At 32.4% G+C, this 20,921-nt stretch overlaps 2 protein-coding genes and 1 long non-coding RNA gene across 4 annotated transcripts; 2 read left to right on the top strand and 1 right to left on the bottom strand.

Annotated features, from left to right (window-relative positions):
- Positions 1-673: 673 nt before the first annotated feature.
- Positions 674-1,931, bottom strand: LOC131607654 (uncharacterized). Its single transcript, XR_009285376.1, has 3 exons — positions 1,404-1,931; positions 1,075-1,211; positions 674-976 (listed from the first exon to the last, which is right to left on the bottom strand). It is a non-coding gene; the product is annotated as an uncharacterized LOC131607654 (long non-coding RNA).
- Positions 1,932-11,396: 9,465 nt separating this feature from the next.
- On the top strand, positions 11,397-13,226 carry LOC131607653 (uncharacterized). Of its 2 annotated transcripts, XM_058879630.1 has the most exons (4): positions 11,397-11,707; positions 11,771-11,848; positions 11,918-11,998; positions 12,071-13,226. In XM_058879630.1, exons 1-4 carry the CDS (start codon positions 11,621-11,623, stop codon positions 12,203-12,205), a joined length of 381 nt encoding a protein of 126 aa, XP_058735613.1. In that variant the 5' UTR covers positions 11,397-11,620; the 3' UTR covers positions 12,206-13,226. The 2 variants fall into 2 exon arrangements, 1 of the variants encoding a protein (XP_058735613.1); XR_009285375.1 differs by having other exon boundaries at positions 11,397-11,848; positions 11,918-12,349; positions 12,416-13,226.
- Positions 13,227-16,732: 3,506 nt separating this feature from the next.
- On the top strand, positions 16,733-20,430 carry LOC131607652 (uncharacterized). The gene is made up of 14 exons (XM_058879628.1): positions 16,733-16,909; positions 17,503-17,653; positions 17,814-17,911; positions 18,063-18,127; positions 18,225-18,316; positions 18,407-18,530; positions 18,634-18,720; positions 18,925-19,015; positions 19,099-19,206; positions 19,381-19,481; positions 19,604-19,669; positions 19,760-19,847; positions 19,944-20,004; positions 20,085-20,430. The coding sequence occupies exons 1-14, from the start codon at positions 16,828-16,830 to the stop codon at positions 20,275-20,277; spliced, it is 1,407 nt and encodes a 468-aa protein (XP_058735611.1). The 5' UTR covers positions 16,733-16,827; the 3' UTR covers positions 20,278-20,430.
- The last annotated feature ends 491 nt before the right edge of the window (positions 20,431-20,921 follow it).

The following is a 20,921-nucleotide window of genomic DNA, read 5'->3' as shown; positions in this document are numbered from 1 at the left end:
TAAATGATGGCTCAATAAATGTCAGAATAATTTGAATTTGAATAAATAAATTAAACGGTGGCTCAATGAATGTCAATATTAAATTTAAATCAAATATACAATAAAGGTAATTACTATTTTTAGTGATAATAAATATATAAATTTGGATATTAATATAATTTTAAAATTTGGTTATTTTTAGTATTATTATTATTTTTATATTAGAGTATTTTAGTTATTATTAGGAAAGTTATTATTATTAGGTGGTTCTTTTAATTATTTATTATAAATTTGATTGTAGTAGCATTATCATTGGTATCATTATTTACCATAATTTTTATTATTTTTATTAATATAAAAAAAAAGGACAAATCATATCCTTCCTCTTCTTCCCATATAAGTTTGTTAAAACTTCATTTTAAATTAAAATTTTTAAAAATAGTATCACAAAATCTCTGCAAAATCAATTTCCAATCTTACTGAAAGACTAAACCAAAATTAATGTCATTGTTATAAAATTTTCAATCTTCCCAAAATTGATGTCATTGTTATAAAATTTTCAATCTTCTTAAAGGAACTCTAAACCAAAATTAACACTAAACCAATTCAAAATGTAATTTCACATTACATAAGCATCATACACAATTCATCCAATTCAATCCAAACCATTCACAAAATTTAATCAATGGTCACAAATGTTATAAAATAGTTCACGCGGATAGCTTTTGAAAACTCAATAAATTAAACTTCAACAAATTTTGGTGCAGCTTCTAAATGAATTTCCCACCCTTTTCACACATAAATTTTCTATCCATCTCCCTATATAAGTAACTGCATCAATGCCAAGAAAGGGGAGGAAAAATTGCAGAGTTATGCTCCCATATTAATTTTAAAGTTTTCTCCAATTCATATAAAAACCTTCGTCCAATTTACCTTAAACAAATCATAATATCACAACAAATTCTTCAGCACTTCATACAATCATCATCTCCAATCCCTGTAAACATAAACCAACACACAACACATCTGAACACACTTTATCCAAACTGTGCAATCACAACACAGCGTAATAAATTTGCAAATTCTGCAGCTGACCTCAACAGACGCGTAACAATTTCGCAACATCGTTCTTCATCAGCACAACATCACATCTTCATCAGCATCGCTCGCACAATCATCTGCAACAGTTCTGACCTCATCACTTCACAAACCTATAATCGCACATCTTCTCCCTGCATCAGTGAAACATTCTATGACAAAAAAATCAATTAATGAAAAATTTGTTAAATCAAACCTACAACAATCAAATCTATCAGACTTGAAAATGAAATTCTAAAAATATAGAAATCAAAACAGAAATTAGGTTCTTAAAAGAGTTTAAAACACACAAACTCTAAATCATGTTAACTCGTGTTAACTCTTACATAAAGCTCAAAAGAATGGTGGTAGCCTGTGAGATAGAGATAGAGAAGAATCGAACACTATAATATCCAAGATTGAGGTTTTCATTAACAATTCCAATACCACTTCTATTCCGCATCGGTCCCGTCCAAATCTGTGAAATTTCTGTGAAATTCCATTTAAATAACGCAGATTAATTTTAAAATATAAAACAACACAAAACCTCATATCCAGTCCCTTCCACTTTCTCTTCCCCTTCATCGTCTTCTTCTTCTCCCTCGTCTCTGTCCTTCATTCTTTTACAAATTCAAACAACGAATCAAGAAAAAGATATATGAAACTGCATCAATTTCGTTCCATAATTTAATTATAGAGTTCAAATCAGGGTTTTAGGGTTGAAGGAAGAAAATTATCTGAGAAATTAGTGAAACGGCTAGGGTTTTTGGATGAACAACAAATTATGGAACCATCTTTATATCCTCTGCAGAAAATCAATGGGTTTGCTCTTGGGAAATGATGCTTTTAGTGGAAAATTGTGAAACGTGGGAGAAGTTCCAAATTTTTGGCTGGCTGCTCATATTCCGCGGCGAATATTAATGTTGATAAATTGTTTAGCGTGTCAACATTAATCAGGGTTTATTGGAATATTTTATATAATTAAAATAATTTAAAAACCATCAAAAATCAGAGTTGTGCCACATCACCCCGTAATAAATGTCAAATCAATAATATTGAGTTATTTTGCCAAAAGTCTTTTTTACCCATGGAATAAGAAAAGTTTAAGTTGTTTCATTAGAGAGCTTATAATGTAAATTTCAGGTACTTTTGTTTTTATATATTAATAATAGATTTTAAAATATTTATTATCAACAGTCAAGTTAGAATGATAAGGATCATAGTTGAGTTTTAATTTTAATAATGATATATTAATATAAGCAAGATTATATAAAAATAACATGTAAATTGGCAACATTATATAAAAATAACAGGTAAATTGGCAATACGGTATAATTTTTTAATGAAAAAATTAATTTTTTAATTATATTTATTGTCTTAGGTGACACAACATTGTTATGTATGAACATTTATACTCTATATAAAAGATTCATAACATCTTGTATTAGAAAACCAAATGTGTGAAACACAAATGATATGAAATCATATTGATTTTTGAAACACGTTTTTCATGCTTAGCTGTTTATCCCACAATAAAACTTTCGATCCAAATCTACGAGTCGATATTCTTTCATGTGCATCAGTAAAAAAATTCACATTTATTTATTTCTTTACAAATACCTCGTACACGCTTAAATATATCAAATAAAACATTTATAATAAAATCATATTAACATTTAAATTTTAGAAAATCCTTCTAATAAATAACGTGCTCCTCAAATGTATCAAAAGAAGACATTTTATAATTAAAGAAAAAAAAGGTAAGTTCGTAGATTTTTTATCAACAATAATGAAATGTATGTGATAAGTAAATTATAGAACTCTCTTAATTTCTTAATGATAACACTTATGTTTTATGGAGTTGGATAAGTTTTGTCTTCATCTCGTTAAGGTTATTTGAATCTTATTGTTAAACACTTTTACTACTTAACTTTAATGCCTTACTATTCAATTGATATATTAAAATGATTATTTCATTAAAAAAAATACCGTTAATTTTGCATGTTATTCTTCATGACAAATAAATCTATCTGGTAGGTATAGTTGAACATCAACTATTTCATTTAAAAGAAAGCACTTTTATTTTAGCATGTCATTCTTCATGAAAAATGAATCTATTTAATAGGTATTGTTGAACACCCACCATTTTCATTTAAAAGAAATCACTTTTAGTTTTACATGCTATTCTTTATGACAAATTAACAAGAAATTTGTGAGTTTGCACGAATCGCAAAATAAATGTCAAAATAAAGTTACAAATCTGGAATATATATGATATAGTTATGTATTTCACTCTATTATACCAAATAACAAAAAAATAAAAATAAGATTAAAATTAGAAAAATAATAAAAATTGAAAATATAAATATAAAATATATTACTATTACAAAAAGAAATTAATGAATGATAATTGAAAAAGAAATAAATATAGTGATAATTAAATATCGTGGATGATGATGGTGTAAAAAATATTAACAATTTTGAAAAAAATAATGAATGATATTGAATAAATAAATAATGAATGATATTTGAAAAAATAATAGATAAAATAATTAAGATTTATGTAAACTTTGAGGTGAAGTTTGTTAAACGTCAAGCGAATATGGTTGCCTACTCGTTAGCGAAGGCGGTCATTTCATGATCTAGGCATAGTATCTTTAATTTAACTCCTCCTTGTATTGAGGTCCTTTTGATTAATGAAAGCTGTTAATTTTGTTTTGGTAAAAAAAAAAACATCGTGGATCTTGTTGTTTATAAATGGTTTTGAATTTAAAACGTCAGGTCTCCAAAAGAAATTTGGGATATTAGTTAATTCGAATATATATATATATATATATATATATATATATATATATATATATATATATATATATATATATATATATATATATATATATATATATATATATATATATATATATATATATATATATATATATATATATATATATATATATATATATATATATATATATATAGAGGGATGTATCAAGTAGGAGGGATTTTTAAATAAGAGATAAGAGGATTCAACGTTAACCATTGGATTAATCAAGAGAGAGAATTAAATTATTCATTAAAATATTAATATAATTATTATTTCTCTCTCTTGATTAATCTAATGGTTAGTATTGAATGCTCTTATCTCTTATTTAAAAATCCTCCTACTTGATACATTCCCTATATATATATATATATATATATATATATATATATATATATATATATATATATATATATATATATATATATATATATATATATATATATATATATATATATATATATATATATATATATATATATATATATATATATATATATATATATATATCCATAATATCCCAATATTCCAATTTATGTTATTTTATTTTAAAAAGATATTTATTTATAATATAATTAGAGTGAGTTATTTTTAATAAAAAATAACTTAAATACAAATTGTTATACATAAGAAATAAAAAGATTAAATAAAATTTTAATTTTGTAATAATTTATTTGTCACAATTTTTTTTAAATTATAAAAATATTTTTTTTTAAATGACTACAATATTATGCATTTGGTATGTTTCGATTAAACTTGAACTCTCTTGTATTAAGGGTGCATTGAAGAACCCTTTAATCAATAAAAATATTATTAGAGTAATATTGTTAATTAATGAAATTATCATGTTAAAAATATTCTTTTATAAGCATTATAATTTTTTAGCACGTATTAACTTTTTTTCTTCTTTAATTAATTTTATATGAGAATAATGTGTTGATTTAAATATTTAATTAATTATATATCTTGATAAAATGATATATATTTAATTATATATCTTAATTAAAATGACATATATTTAATTATATATTTTGATTAATACAATTATTTATACTATTAATAAAATTGATTCACCTTGATTTTTTTTTTTTAACAAATATTGAGTTTTTTCAGATATGCATATTCGAAAAATTCCAAGATCAACAATTGGGTTATTTCGGATGTGCATCTCCGAAGTCACCATTTAAAAAAAAAGTGTTTTCGGATGTGAATATCCGAAGACACCTTTTTTTCTAAAATAATAAGGTGACTTCGGATGTGCATATCCGAAATTACCATTTTTTAAAGAAAAATGTGTCTTCAGAAATGCACATCCGAAATATATGGGTGCATAAAGAAATTCCTAAAAGGTTAAAGCAATACTTACATGATCAATTAAAAAATTCTAGACATAGTGTCAAAGTCTTATAAATTTTATGTTTATTATGGTAATGTATTATAGATGTTCGGTTTAATTGAAAATATTTGTCGAAACTTAATTCTTCAGACTAAACTAGGAAATTGACTGGAAAGTATAAAGTGAAAAGGGGTAAAATGTTGACAAAGGAATTAATAAAGAAAAAAACTTTAAATCTGCAGTAAAAATAAAGTTGCTTGGAATTTGTAATATGAAACACATACATACATTTTTCAAATGACATTCTTTTCTCTCTTTGACGCGGATACTTTGAGTTTCTTAAGAAATGTAACAAATGTGTACCTCTAAAACTTGAAACAAAAGCTACTCATATAGAGATTTTAAATAACCATCTATAATTGCCGACTAAGCAGAATCTGTCACGTTTCCTAATTCATGCAAACTTTCGTTCCACGTGTCTTTGAAAACCTGTCTGTCTTTAGCCACTTAAACCTATTTGGAATTTGCTTCATGGCAGCAAGAGAACTCGAAAAATTTCTAAGCCCTTAGAACTGTATGACTTCAACTTTCCAATAGGAAAGATCCGACTGAGGATCACGACCGTTATTATTTCGATGAACCCAAATAAACGCAACAAACTTCCAGATTGACTAAGACTCCTTCGACAAAAAACATAAACATCCATATCTCTGCTTTCAAGATACTGACCCTTATGCTTTATCATACACATGTGTCGAAAATTCCAAGGTAACAAATTGCCTTGCCAGAAAATGCCATTTTCGAAGAGCATTGTATCGACAGAGATAAATGGCATTTTCTTGTTAACACATTTTTGACAAGGTCGTTTATTTTCTGCTGACGTCACAACCATAATTACAATTTATGTTCTTGTCACTTCTTAAGGATTTTGCAAAGATACTCATAATTACGTCTAATCCCCAGGTTGTGGGCTTAAAACTGCCACTACCAACTTTTTATAACTGAAACGTTTGAGATTTTAAACAAATGCTGCCATATGTCATTGGTCATTGTAGCAACCTGCCCTAAAAATAAGCTTTTAGAGTCGCCACCTATTCTACCAGGGCGAATAGGAAACCCTACGCAGTATAAAGAAATCTGGGTAAGTTATTATAATCAGGTCGAGGGAAGGTGTTAGGCACCCTCAACCCTTTCCTAAGGTTTTGAATTTAGAGGCGGAGGTTTATGGCTAAAATAATTAGATTAATAGCTAAAGAAGTGAAAAGGGCAAAAATGAGATTTTGGGGAAGGGGACTCGCCTGGTTGCCAAGTGCCTACGTATCTCTTTAGGGAGAATCAGAGTCAACGTATTCGGGGAAGGTTGTACGCCTTAGAATTTGATATGAAGTGGTTTGAAGGTATTTTGAGTTACCTTGTCGTAGTTTTGAAATGCGAAGTTCGCAAGGTATTTTGAATTATCTTATCGTAGTTTTGAAAATCGCAGTATTGAAGAGATGAGTTTTGAGTGTTTTAAGTGGCGTACAACCCTGGTTTAATATGTTACCGTTAGTTACGATGATCAATAGATTTGATCATTATAGTTAACGGATTAGACAAAGTATTGCTAATCATTCTGACCGATAGATTCGACCGTCACGAATAGCAAATGAATGTGTTTTAAATAATTTAAATTATTAATTTATCGTTATCCCTCATAATCAATAGGTTTGATTATTACATGATAACGAATTGAATATGCTAATTATTGTAACCAATAGATTTGGTTAAAACCATTTAGCAAAATAAATGTATTTTAATTATTGGATTTGATTAATTAAATTAATCGATTATTAACCATTGCGACCAATAGATTTAGTCGAAACGAATAATAAATTAAATCCTAATACTTTGGCCAAGTGGCCAGTGGGATTGGGCAAACCCTAGTCTATGATAAACCTCTCCAGGGTTTTTGTGATTTTTATCAATTAAAATTGATTAAATAAATTAAATCGACGTAATCGAAATAATCGGGAAAATCCTAATATTAATTATACCCTAATTATATAATAATCCAATTTAAAATAAATTAATTAAATCAAACATAAATAATTTACATTTAATCTAAATAATTAAATAATAATAATAATAAATAAAATTCTAGAAAAAAACCTGGTTGCGATTGCATGTGGCATTTTCTTGAGAGTGTAGGGTGAACCTGCCTGTTCCTGGGCGTTAGATCTGAATTACAGGAGATCCTATGGTGGCTTCCTGAAGGTGTATCGTAGCCTCCTCCATGTAGTGAACATGTTCGAACCCCCATCCTTGAGATTGCAAATAAAACCTCTTGACCGTCCCAACCGCGCGCTCTGTTTGTAAGTTAGATAACTTGAAAGCAACAAATAAGTAATAAAGAGAAACATGGGAAATTCAAACCAATCAGTCAACGTGGGGCCCAATGCTATTTTGACCGGCCAATCGCAAGTGGAAAGAGAAGATGCGCCCTTTGACTGGCCAACCAGAAACACACGTGTGGCCCAAGAAGACTGTCTTCGTCTTCTTCAAATGGCCATAGGATTTGCTACGAAACAGCCATGTAACTGCTACGATTTCCTACATAAATTTCGTAGCTAAAACTCGTGATATCCAAACCTGCAAAAAACGCAATCGACGAAACAACTAAACGCCCAGATCCACTTAAAATTGAGCCCTGACCACAAATATGGCATTCGTTTGGCCTCTAAACCCTTGGAAGGATGAACCCGAAGGGAGAAAGATCCCTTGCACCAACAATGACAACTAGTGCTTTACACGTTAAAACTTCCAACAATCAATCAAAACCTTCTTTAAGACATGCTATGAACACAAGTAAATGGTTAGCTTGGATTAAAACGCACTATATAACCAGATAAGAAAATTAGAAGAATGCATGAATATGTGAATCATAGAACACGAATTATTGGCATGGTTACGTGCTGTAATTCATTCAAGCTTACTCTATAACGCCTTGTGAGTTGAATGGGCCAAGAATTTGATCTGTGGAGTGGCTGTGTGTAAGAATACGAATTGCCCTAGTTCTTTGAAATTTTGTGACCTTGGAAACCCTATTCTCTTGGCCAGTTTTTCGTCCCCCTTTTATGTGTTATTGTTACCCTTATATAGTAGGTCATATTAGGTTAATAATAATGGAAATAATCAAATGATTGGAAGCTTAAATATTTTATTGAAATTTGCATGGGATCTTTCTATTTTGAGTCCAATATCCATCTCTTCTTTCCAATATCCTTTGCACGTTTTTTTATTCATATAATTAATATATTAAATGATTGATACTAATTGTAGAATCAAATCTTGGATTTAAAACAAATTATTCATATTTTATATAATTTATTAATATTTAAATGAATTAGAATTCAAATAAACAAAATAAATATTATAAAAATAAAATAATTGTTTTAGAAGTCATTATAAAGCCCATAGACAAGTTTGAAATCCAAATCTTAGGCCCATTAATCCAAAAAAGCAAAATTATGCAATTAGGGTTTCATGTATTTCTTGAAATTCGACCAACTTGTGCACATCGTATCTCCCTCAATTTTAATCATATGAATTCATTCTAGGACTTTTTAGAAAGCTCAAAGAGTCTTCTAAATACTCCTTTGGGTTTCATCTTCATTGAAGCTTCCATGCTCATGTTATGGGCTATTGGAAAAGATGACCTTTTTATGACCTTTTTGGAGGACCTGTAATGTATTGGACCATATCTCTTGAATGAAGCATTTCTGGCCTTGGCATGTGAGACAAAGTTGTAGAGGATCCAATTTCCTTCAAAATAGGATGTAAGTGGACAATTTTTGATACTCCATGTGAAAGTTATGACCAGTCAAAGTTGAGTTGACTTTCTCCTATAAAAACCCTAATTTGAACCTTTTGAATTTATTCATTTTTTAGTTTTTATTAATGAATCATGATCAACCCTTGATCAAATGATGGATATAACCTCCAATACTTGATGTTGACCAAAAGTCAGGAGTTCTAACTGTACTTTGACCATAGTTGACTTTTAGGTCCAACTAGTCGACTGTGGGTCATCTGAACCATTGAGTGAGCAATCCTTGGATTTGGAGCTTGACTTCTGACATGGAGATGCTTTGAGACATATGAGACACCTTGAGGTCCATTTGAGGCCTTGGAGATTCAAACTCTTTTAATAAAGTGCAAACCCTAATTTAAGAGGCCATCGATTAGGAGAACATTGCTTGCATAAACCCTTGAACCTTGAACCCTTGAAGATGAAATGAGATGGGCAAATTTTGGGGTATGACAGTCATGATGACCAAAATGGATATAAAAAAGCATTGCAAATCTTTTACAGTCTTTTCCACTAAACTCATTTCAAACAAGTATCAAGTAACTGGTTCCTTCTTCTCAATCCATAACAAAACTCTAGAAAACTCTCCTTCTTCACTCTTTTATCAAACGTTTGACATGGATGCTCCTGCAAACACCGTGGATACTAGTAACAATCCCATGGCGGTTATTATTTCAAAGGAAGAAGAGGAAAAAGGTCTCAGATTTGTTCCTCAACCACCAGCAGAAAAAATGAAAGTTTTTGTTTGGGAAACCCAAATGTTGATCTTGTTTTCTGTTACTGACAAAACTATTCGCCTTTCTAGGGCCATATCCAACTCCTAAATCACACCCGAAATGAGTTCAAGAGTTCTTTCCTTACTCTACTCCGGCCGCCTCTTTTGCATTTGAAAAATGCACTTTGGATTTGAAGTTCATGGATCCCCCTGCGAGGGTATTTCTATCAACTCCTGCACCTAGAAACAAAGATTACCTAGCATGGCTCAGCAGAGTGCAAAGCCATTGAAAAATATAATAGGAAGATCTAGGTATTTTTGTCATGATTCAATTGTCGAGGAATGGCCATAGGGTTAATCCTTGTATGTTACTTGCGTCGATCTTCTTTTAGGAAGTAGGGATGACAATGGGTCAGGTGGGGTGCGGGTTCCACACTACCCAAACTCGCACCCAAACTCGGTACCCGAACCCGAATCCAAATGTTGTTCGAGTGGCAAAATAACACCCACGTCCATACCCGTTAGATTCAGGTTTTTCATCCAAACCCGAACCCGCAGCAAAATACAATTTTCCTACAACCTTCCACAATATATATATATATATATATATATATATATATATATATATAAATATAAATGAGCGGGTGTGATTTCAGGTTTCGGGTGCGGGTTTCACACTATCCAAACTCGCACCCAAAATATCGGGTGGCACACGAACCCAAACCCTGTCAACTCGGGTTTTCACCCGTTGACTCAGGTTCTGATGTGGGTGGGTCTCGCGGGTTTGGGTTTTCTTGCCATCCCTATTAGGAAGGTTCAACCAATACTTTTCAACTCCCTTGTGGGATGATAACATCAATTGTGTTCGACGTGGCGGCCATAACTGGTATTTCACCTTTGGGTGAAAACTTCGATCATTCTTTACCGACTGATATCAAATTCAACTTTGAAAACCCTGACCTCAAATAATATATTATGGATCATGTCGACAAAGATAATAAAGAAGTCTTCGATATGGAGCATGTAGCTTTCTTAACCTTTTGGCTCTCCTATTATCTATTTTGTCTAGGTTCTTTGTAGGTAGCCAAAGGATTTATCAACTTTGCAATCGAACTTCATGAAGTTCAAAAGATCTCCCTTGGTAAAGTCTTGTTGGCGTCGTTATACCACTCTTTGGGCTTAGCCTCGCTGAAACTCGGACTCCTTCCTGAAAAACCAAAAAAGTTCTTGCTCTCAGGACCCTTATAGCTGTTACAACACTGGTTGAATGCCACTTTCAAGCCAAGCCTCCATGTTACTATGTCGCCTGAACTCATGTCTGCGACATACGCTCGATAAATTGAAGATACTAGGCTCACTCTAGTTGCCCCTCATGAGAATACTAATCCAAAAGTCCTCATGAAATATATTATTTTGTTCATTGAAACAAAAAACCTTAATTGCGACAATGGTTCCATTTGTGGACCGACATGTTGGTGCCACTTGGTTTAAAAACCCTTTTCCTGGTGTTACTCCTCCCATTGCCGCTACTTCGAGTGTTGTTTGGGGGAGCATTCTTAACTCCGACCCTTCTTTCTACTTGCATTGACATATGAGAAAACAACTTTGGGTTCATCATCTACCAACCAAACTCGATGGCTCGACAATTTGGCTTCAACGAAATGCTACCTAAATCTTTGTACTCGTGGCCTACTAACATCCGCTGGTCGGGACGTAAATTTACAACCCCAGCATACATTGACTACCTCAAGTTTTAGAATAACCAACACCTTGAACTTCCTACGTTCAAATTCCAACATTCTTTTCCCACTACCGAAGAAATTGATACATGGTTGTCAAAATATTATGAGAATTCACTTTCAGTGCCAACATTTCTTCAAAGGTTCGCAACTGCATTTACTTTCCTGGAGAATAACTCGAAGCTCAAAACAGGTATGCCTTACTAACCAATTTATTTTCTGCCTTCACAATTTTTTCTTACTCCATCCTTTGCAGACCAAGAAACTAAAACTCAAGGAGACAAGGTCGATGGTGCGTCAACACTTATCGATGCCGAAGGCAATAAACCCAAAAGTAGGTCTTTATTATTTGTCATATTTTCAGCCACCTTAAGATGAATTTTAAACTTATATATTTCTTCAGGGTCAAAAACATGCTCGAGGCTCATCTACTGCCATTAACCAATCCAAGAAGAAGAAAACTACTGATGCCCCAAAAGCACATGTATGTATTATATTTTCCTTATCTTTTAAGTTTCGATGGTTATTGGTATTAATCTATCTCCAATTTGCTTAGTTTTTACCAAAATTGCATGAGAAACTAGTTGAAGAAGACTCTTATGAAAGTGAGCACACTCACATCTTTTCTAATCCTGAAGTCCCAACACCCACCAAACAAAAGGGTGGCAAAAGCAAGAAAACTGTCCCCTAGAAAAAAGTTCCCTCTCAGGGTACTACATCTTCAATTCTGGAGCCAGTTGAGGAAGCAAACCAAAATCTGGCTACCCCCACCAAGGAAATAAACTCTAAACAAACAATTTATGGGGACAAAGAAACTCCACATAAAACCACTAAGGTATTATATGCTCCTTTTATTTGCCAAATTATCCCATATCTTTGACTAATATTTGATCTTCCATAGGCACAACCAACAAAAAAAATTGGAGGAACAACTTGGCGACCTTCAAGTAAATACCGAAAACATAAGTGATTTGAGCCCCAAAAAATTTGATGATTTTGACACTGATACCGGCTTGACTCATGACAATCTTCAAACAACGCATGAAGAAGTTGACACATGGCCAAAGAAATTTGTGATCAAGGACATCTCACCTGAAGGTCAAACCAAACAACCAACTCCTGTCGAAGAGCAGCCTTTTCCCCTATTGTTTAGGTGATGTAACTCTGTCATATAAGTTTTGAGATTTTTTACCTAGAATTTTGACTAATTTGGAATAGTTTTGGTCAAATTAAAGCAGAAGTCAAGACGGTTGTGTAAATTTCATTGTACCACCTAGTTACTCTTACCAGACATCTTAACAATGTTTATCTATTGAGGATGTTATGGTGGTGTAGCGTAAATCTAAAAAGATACACAAAAGCATGGATAGTTTAACAGAATTCTGACACAATAGGTACAGGTTACAAAATGGCGCAATTATGTGTAGATATCCTTGCGACCAGTTGAGATATTGACGCGAAGACGACTTAAACCATGTGTATCCAAGATGATTAATGATTAGATTGTGCCACAATTTGGTGTGTTAAAAAATTACTCCATGAAAGCAAAACTTTTTTTTTTTGCAATGATTCAAAATTTTGTGGTAGAGATTACGACTGCAAGGATTCAAGAGACATAAATTAAGGCTTCTTCTACACCGATGAAGCTATTACTTCCCCGTTGATTTATGTATAATTTTTCGAACTCATTAATTATGATTATACAAAATATGAGTAGCTAAATTTTTATTTTGGTATTTAGATGAATTTGTCTAGCTACTTGAAATATGTAATTGTTTGAGTAATAATCTTTGCAATTTGCAATCTAGTATTGTTTAGTTAAATTTGTGTGCAATTCTTTTATGTATTTGTGAGTATATGAACTGATCTTAAGTGCCAACTGATTAAAAATTATAACTTTTGAAACTCTATCGAATATAATTGCTTAACAGATAATAACTTTAGATATATTGTATTATCTGATTGTGATATTAAGAATTAATGTTCTTTAAAACTTTCTTTAATCAAATCACCTAATACATTAGGGTGTTAGTGATTAAAATGGATTTTTAAACCAAGACAGTAGTTTGAGCTATTTTTGTAATCCATCGTGATAATAGACAAACAATTGTAGTAATTAGACGTAATTATTCAGTAGCAAGAAATAATTTATTTGAAAAAGACTAATCATCTTTAATCTCTGAATTTTCTCAAACTTATTTTAAATTTCATTTTTTTCAAGTATATGTTGAACATACCCTAAATTTCACAACCTTAGTAACCTAATCATTGTCGCAAATAATCTCCATGGATACATACAGAGTTATAAATTTTATCTCTTGATGACAATTTAATACACTTACCTTTAGTCCATATAATTTAGGTTGTGCCATTTATAAACATATGTTTAAATCATATATTGTCAGATGTGAAACTCCTAACACACACCCTCACGTCCAACACTATTGGGCTTGGTGCATTAATATAGGGAATTGTTCTTCCTGCCCTAAGGGTTGCTTCCACACCTTAGTGAAAAACCAAAACTATTTTTGAAATTTGGAAATGCACTTATGAATGCACCCAAAATACACCAAATTTATACGTAAGTGAGCCATATCCTCATCCTGTAAAAAAAATAGTCTGAAAAGATACTTCCGAAATAAATACTCCATCCGTCTCACAATAGGTGTCTTCTTTGAGTTTTTCACACTTTTAAAGATAATTATTAATTATGTTGATTTCAATGATAAAATGAATATCATTTAATAAAATAACTTTATAATAATAGATAGTGGAGTAGTTAAATGAATCAAAACACAATAAATAATGTCAAGTTAATGGAAAAAAAATAATAAATATAGCATTGGTGTTCTAAAGGGACAAATAATATGAGACAAATAAAAATAGGAAAGATGACACTTATTGTGAGACGGAGGGAGTACAAAAGTAGACGCTCCCGTAGGATTTGTAAGTTTACAAAAGTAACACGAGTCTGCATAGACTCTGGCGTTTGATACCCTAACTGATAACATAAATCATACCTGCACATAAATTGAACGGTGCCTATGGAAAGTATTCTCATTTATAAGCATATCTCATAACTTAGGTTGAGCCTAATTAAACCTTACAAATCAAACTTGTAAGGTGAGAATTACCCTCATTTATAAAGATATGTTCAAACCGTATATTATCATTTGTGAAACTCTTGACAAAAGAAATCTCAATTTAACACCAACAAATTTTTTTACTCTTAACAACAACATCTAAGCCTTATCCCATTAGGTGAGGTCGACTACATGGATCAACTTTCGTCATAATATTCTTTCAAGGACCATGCTTCTATCCAAATCATTAATCTCAAGATATTTCTTAATAACCTCTCTTATAGTCTTTCTAGATCTTCCTTGAATTGTTTTCATTCTCTCCATCTGATTTACTCTTTTTACTACATAACCTACAAGTCTTGTCTCTACATGCCCAAACCACCTAAATCTATTTTCACCATTTTCTCTACCATAGGCGCTACCCTAAAACACTCTCTAATACTTTTATTTTTAATTTTATCATGTCGAGTCTTACCATGCATCCAACGCAACATCCTTATCTCTGCTACACTTACTTTATTCTCGTGTTGATTATTAATCGTCTAACATTCTATCCCGTACAAAATCACAGGTCTTACCGCAGTTCAATAAAACTTTCCCTTTAGCTTGAGCAGTACATTTGCATCACATAAAATATTCGACGCCTTTCTCCATTTCAACCACCCAACTTGAATTCGTTAGTTTACATCACATTCTATTTCTTCATCATTTTGTATTACAGACCTAAGTTATTTAAGCCGTGTGACTTGAAGGATAATATCGTTTACAACTTTCACCTCTATTTTAGAAACACTTCTTCTTTTGTTGAACTTACATTTCATATATTCTGTCTTGCTTCTGCTTAGGAAAAAACCACACTTTTCTAAAGCTTGTCTCAAAGTTCTCAACCTCTCATTTAAATCCTCATTCGACTCTCCAAGAAGGACTATATCATCTAAAAAAAGCACGCATCTCGGTGCTAGCTCTTGGATTTTTTTGTGAGTACATCCAAAAATAAGGTAAAAAGGTAGGGGCTTAGGGTTGGACCTTGAGGCAAATCAATTGTAATGGAAAATCGTTTGTGCCTCCACCCTGTGTCTGAACACTAGTCGATACTCCTTCATACATATCTTGAGTAGTTATAATATATACAATTCTAACCCCTTTCTTCTCTAGGGCTTTCCACAAAATATCTTTTGTCACTCCATCACATGCCTTCTCCAAGTTAATATAAATTAAGTGCAGATTTTGTTGGTGCATCCGATACTGCTTCATCACACGCCGTAATAGATAAATCACTTCCATGGTTGATCTTCCAGCCATAAGACCAAATTGATTCTAAGTGACTTGAGTCTCTTTTCTTAATCCCTGTTCAATCACTCTTTCCCATAACTTCATAGTATGACTCATAAGTTTAATCCCTCTATAATTTGCACAATTTTGTATATCTCCCTTGTTCTAATAGATTGGAACTAAAGTGTGTTTTCTCCATTCATCCAATATGCGTTTTGACCTCATAATTTCATTAAAGAATTTGGTGAGCCACTCAATACCTCTATCTTCGAATTTTTTTCACACTTCAATAGTTATGTTGTATGGTCAACCGCCTTACTGTTACTCATTCTTTTCAACACTAACTTTACTTGTTGTTTTTAAATTCGCCGATAGTAATTTTAGTTCCGATCCTCTTCTCCAATGTTGAGTCTGCCAGAGTCCAGTGGGATATCATATCTTTCATTAAATAAATTGTAGAAATACGTCCCCCACCCATCCTTTATATTTTTTCCTAAACCGAGACTTTGCATTCTTCATCTTTAACACATTTCATTTGATTCAAATCTCTTGTCTTTCTTTCTCTTACCTTAGATTCAATTTAAATGCTGTGATTTGGAGTAAGCTAAAAAAAGCTTACTCTTGGAGTAAGTTGATCCATATATATATTTCCTCCTTAGATCCCAATATTATTTCCTCCTCTCACTTTTCTTTCCTCCCATTTCCCTTTGTTATCAAACAAAGCACGAGTAAAAATGTACATCCTCAGCCAACACACAGACAACCAAACCTGTTAAGACAAACTCTGAAGTCTGAACTAAGAAAGAAGTAAATCTTCCCCCGCACGCTCTTGAACATTGTATAAATAAAATAAATAAATAAATGCTTATAAATCTATATCTATATACAAATAAAAAAAACCCTTCAACCGCTATCTTGGAGAGACAAAGAAGAGACCTTTCGATTTTGATCTTCATCAATGGACGAAATTGGAGAATCCTCTGCTTCAGCCAAACCCTCAACTTCAACCAAACCCTCTGATGAAATCTGGGCCAAGCTTGGTAATCTTTATTCTTCCATTTCATCAACATTCATGCTAATTCAACTTTCGATTTCGTCAAAAGGGTTGAAATGCATTTCGTATTATGATAAAGACTCCATTTTTAATCGTTTATTCTGTCACTATATAAGTTGCTTGGAAATTCATATCATGTTAGGTCTCAATGGTTAAATTTCTTTCACTGCTTTTATTGGGTATATACACTTGATGATGGATAATGTGGATGTTCTTTGAATGCCGTTTACTAATTATCAGGGTTATATATTGTGTAATCATTGCGGTAGCGTCAGGTTTCTTGATATTACAAAGAAACATGATCGAGTGGGCTAATGCATGCTCGGTTGTGTTCGTGTTGCAGTTTCAACAATATAAAAAAACTGTTGTGTCTTGACCTAAATTGCAGTCACATAATTTTATTTAAAACACTGTTATTTACTACCACATTCCCTTTAACTATAATATGGGTTTTTCATCCCAATATAGAGGGGATACCAAATCGACCCTTAAATTATCATTTGAAAGAATATAATTTGTGTGAAGTGTCTTGATACTTTCTAAGGTTCTTACTTTTGTCAAACTCTTTCCTTCATGCAGTTCAGTCAGACTCGAGATACTCAGATATTGAGATAAGGTCAGATGAATGTGAAATATGTTCGGAGATATTAACTACTTCTAGTGACAAGCATAGCTGGTGCAAAATAGTAAGGAACTCTGATCTATGTTCTGCTACTATTGAAAATAAGAGGTAAGTTCACGAGGAACTGATATTTATAAAATATTTAGTTTCAGTATTGGAAGTTTCTGTCTCTCTGTAAGAAGGATGTTATATCCTTTTCTCTGCATATTTGTTAATTGTTGTGAATAAAGAACTTATTCTTTGGCGGTATCACACGTTCATGCTGTAGTTCAAATACAATACTAGTTGATGGGGCTGAGTTGTGCAGTGATGACAATGTTGTTATCAAAGATGGAAGTGAAATCATCTCAGGCCCTGATAGAGAAGGTTAGAACCTTTTTAATATTTATTATGAGAGTTTAATACTTCCTATTGCTGAATACATTAGAAAGTAGAAATTGTAAATCATGTTGTGGATCTATAATCTAAGCTGATTATAAATCTCTTTAATTCCATCGGTTTCGCTTTATGGCACTAGGATTTGTCAGCTACAGATTCCAAATCTTGTCTAGCCCGGAAACCCCCCGCCGGAATTTGCTAAAGGTTGACCTTTACTAACTTGCCTACGTCCTCCGTGTCTTTTTCAATACTATTTTTTATCCGCAGCAATGCTGATGACTTCAATGTGTTTCTTTTCCAGATATCTATAGATGTTGATCATGCAAAGTGTAGTATTTGCTTAAACCTATGGCATGATGTTGTGACTGTTGCTCCATGCCTTCATAATTTTTGGTATGGATGATAATCTTTTGAACCTTTTTTAATGAATGTGGTTCTGTTTAGCTCATTGACATTTTCTTGAATTGTCATGTGACATTACAGCAACGGTTGCTTCTCTCAATGGTTACGGAGATCGCAGGAAAATCGTTCGACTATACTTTGTCCTCATTGCAGGGGAGTTGTTCATCTCGTTGGAAAAAACCACTTTCTGCGCACCATTGCAGAGGTACATTTTATGCCAAAGCATTTCAGAGATTAAGCTGGATTGAGTCATATAGTTAATCCAATCAGTGCAATAAGGCTTTGTTTTTTCCCTATACCTTTTTCAGGATATGGTGAGAGCTGATTCTTCCCTACAACGCTCGCAGGACGAAACCACGGTTTTAGATACATATGCTTCTGTTCGGTCAAACCTTGTAAGTATTTGTTGTTGACTTGTAATATAATAATATCCTATCTGCTGGCAATTTTATTGGAAATAAGTTTATTATGGTACAGGTTGTTTTTCATTCATACCTTTTTATTCTCATTTATTGTGATCTTACATCCCAATCATGTTTTTCTTGTTTAATTTTGTCTGTTTATGTTCTATTTTACTAATTTCGTGTTTTCACTGTTAGCTCATTGGATATACAAAGAAGGGTCGAAAGAGGGCCAACACAACAATGGATGATCAAAGTGGTGGCACAGATCATCATTGCCCACAGTGTGGTAATATTACTGTCAGATGAGGCATACTCTTTCTTCAATTTTTTTTTGTCTTATCATACTCATTGAATTCACTTGCAATATAGTTGCTGATGTTGGCGAGTTTCGATGCAATCACAACACTATTCATCTCCAATGTCAAGCATGTGGAGGAATGATGCCTTCCCGTAATGGTCTGCGTGTTCCTCAATATTGTAAGTCATCATATTCGATTTAACTAATGACTAATTATATATTATTTAACTTGTGGCTCTCATCATCATATTCATGCTGTTGAAATAGTTTTTTTTTCCTTCGTATTATCCTTTTTTTTTACGGTGAAGCTATAAATTAAAAATGTCGGAAATTCCTGTTTTCCTTTCTTGTAGGCATAGGATGTGACAGGCCATTTTGCGGACCTTACTGGAATGATCAAGGGGTAACTAGGAGTAGCTCATATCCTGTGTGTTCACGGGATATTTTAAGACCTGTATGGACTAGTTTGTTTATAATAATTGTTAAAGTTAATAACTTTATGAAAGTTTCTTTCTGGAAAATTCTTATATATGTTTCCTCTTTTTATTTGAGCTTTGCATGTCTTTTTCTTTGCAGATCTCGGAATACCCTATCGCAAGAATTCCTTTCGTAGCCCATGAAAAGAATATGCACGAACAGAGTGTATGCACTTATGGCTAACCATATTTTTATTGTTTTGGGTCTGTTTTCATGGACCGTTTTTTAACACGATTATCTGTTGCGGATTTCTAGATCACCGAAAGTTGCATAAGACTAATGGGGAGGACATTGCAGGATGTCATATCAGAATGGATAGTAAAGCTGAATAATAATGAAATTGGTGAACTTATAAACTTACAAAAATTGTTTGATCGGATGTACATTGGTATAACCAGATATTGACTTAAACAAGTTGTTTTTTTTAATATCTTGGCAGATACGACACGAATGATGTTGAATCACGCAGAGATGATGACTGCTGGGACTTTAGTATGCAGGTATATTAAAATTTTGAGTTAATTGTATGATTATCATTCCAACCTTTGCATACTCATAATGAATTATTTTAATCATGCAGCGAGTGTTATGAGAAGTTGGTGTCATTTCTGTTATACTGGTTTCGCATCTCTATACCCAAAGAGCGTCTCCCAGCAGAAGCAGCAGCAAGAGAAGATTGCTGGTATGGATATGCATGTCGGACACAGCACCGTAGCGAAGAGCATGCTAAGAAAAGGAATCATGTTTGCCGTCCAACCAGAGGCTCTTTCTGATGTAAATGAATGTTTTTTCTTTTATGTCAGATTTGTGTTTTGTTTTCAGTAGTCTTTTCTTGCTTGACAAGTAACAAAATGACCCTTGGAGAAATTACCTTTGTAGAAGGTTAGAAGTTATGGAAATTCTGGATATATTGATTTGACTTGGAATACCTAAGATTTCATGTATCTGGACTGCAAAATAATTCATAGTTCGAAAACAAATGCAATATTTTTGTAAATAAGTGGTGGGAATGTTAAAATTAGGTAATGGAAAAATCCATACTGGATGAAGGGCTTAACAGTTAGGATGAAGCTAGGGGGGTGCTGCATTAAGCCTTAAGGTGACATATAATTTGCTTCTCAAACAAAGAAAACAGTAGGCAGGCCTCCATCACCTTGAAGACAATGTCGTATATTGGAAAGGAGCAAACTGGATCGCAACAAATCCTATCTGATGAGGAATGGACCTTTACAATCTAGTTCACAGTAATGCCAAGATATTTGTTTTGCCACCCCTCACTCAAACTTGGCACTCCCAATTTTTCATAATATCCAAAATACCTTTGTGAAATTCTTACCAAAAAATAGCGCATGAGTTAAAAATTTGGTAGGAATAGAAAAATACGTAGTCTATTCTTTTACTATTTTTTATAAAAAAA

Source organism: Vicia villosa, linkage group LG5, assembly GCF_029867415.1.
Source record: "Vicia villosa cultivar HV-30 ecotype Madison, WI linkage group LG5, Vvil1.0, whole genome shotgun sequence".
In the NCBI taxonomy this organism is placed as follows: Eukaryota; Viridiplantae; Streptophyta; class Magnoliopsida; order Fabales; family Fabaceae; genus Vicia; species Vicia villosa.
This window is presented reverse-complemented; position numbering and strand designations above follow the sequence as displayed.

What these genes read in the sequence shown, in the direction of transcription:
- LOC131607653 (XM_058879630.1), top strand. Translation starts at nt 11,621, where the DNA reads ATGAGAATTCACTTTCAGTGCCAACATTTCTTCAAAGGTTCGCAACTG. An exon ending in CGAAGGCAATAAACCCAAAA is followed by an intron (nt 11,849 to 11,917) that starts GTAGGTCTTTAT and finishes ATATTTCTTCAG; the next exon opens with GGTCAAAAACATGCTCGAGG. An exon ending in CTGATGCCCCAAAAGCACAT is followed by an intron (nt 11,999 to 12,070) that starts GTATGTATTATA and finishes CAATTTGCTTAG; the next exon opens with TTTTTACCAAAATTGCATGA.
- LOC131607652 (XM_058879628.1), top strand. Translation starts at nt 16,828, where the DNA reads ATGGACGAAATTGGAGAATCCTCTGCTTCAGCCAAACCCTCAACTTCA. An exon ending in TTCTGCGCACCATTGCAGAG is followed by an intron (nt 18,531 to 18,633) that starts GTACATTTTATG and finishes TACCTTTTTCAG; the next exon opens with GATATGGTGAGAGCTGATTC. An exon ending in GCTGGGACTTTAGTATGCAG is followed by an intron (nt 20,005 to 20,084) that starts GTATATTAAAAT and finishes TTAATCATGCAG; the next exon opens with CGAGTGTTATGAGAAGTTGG.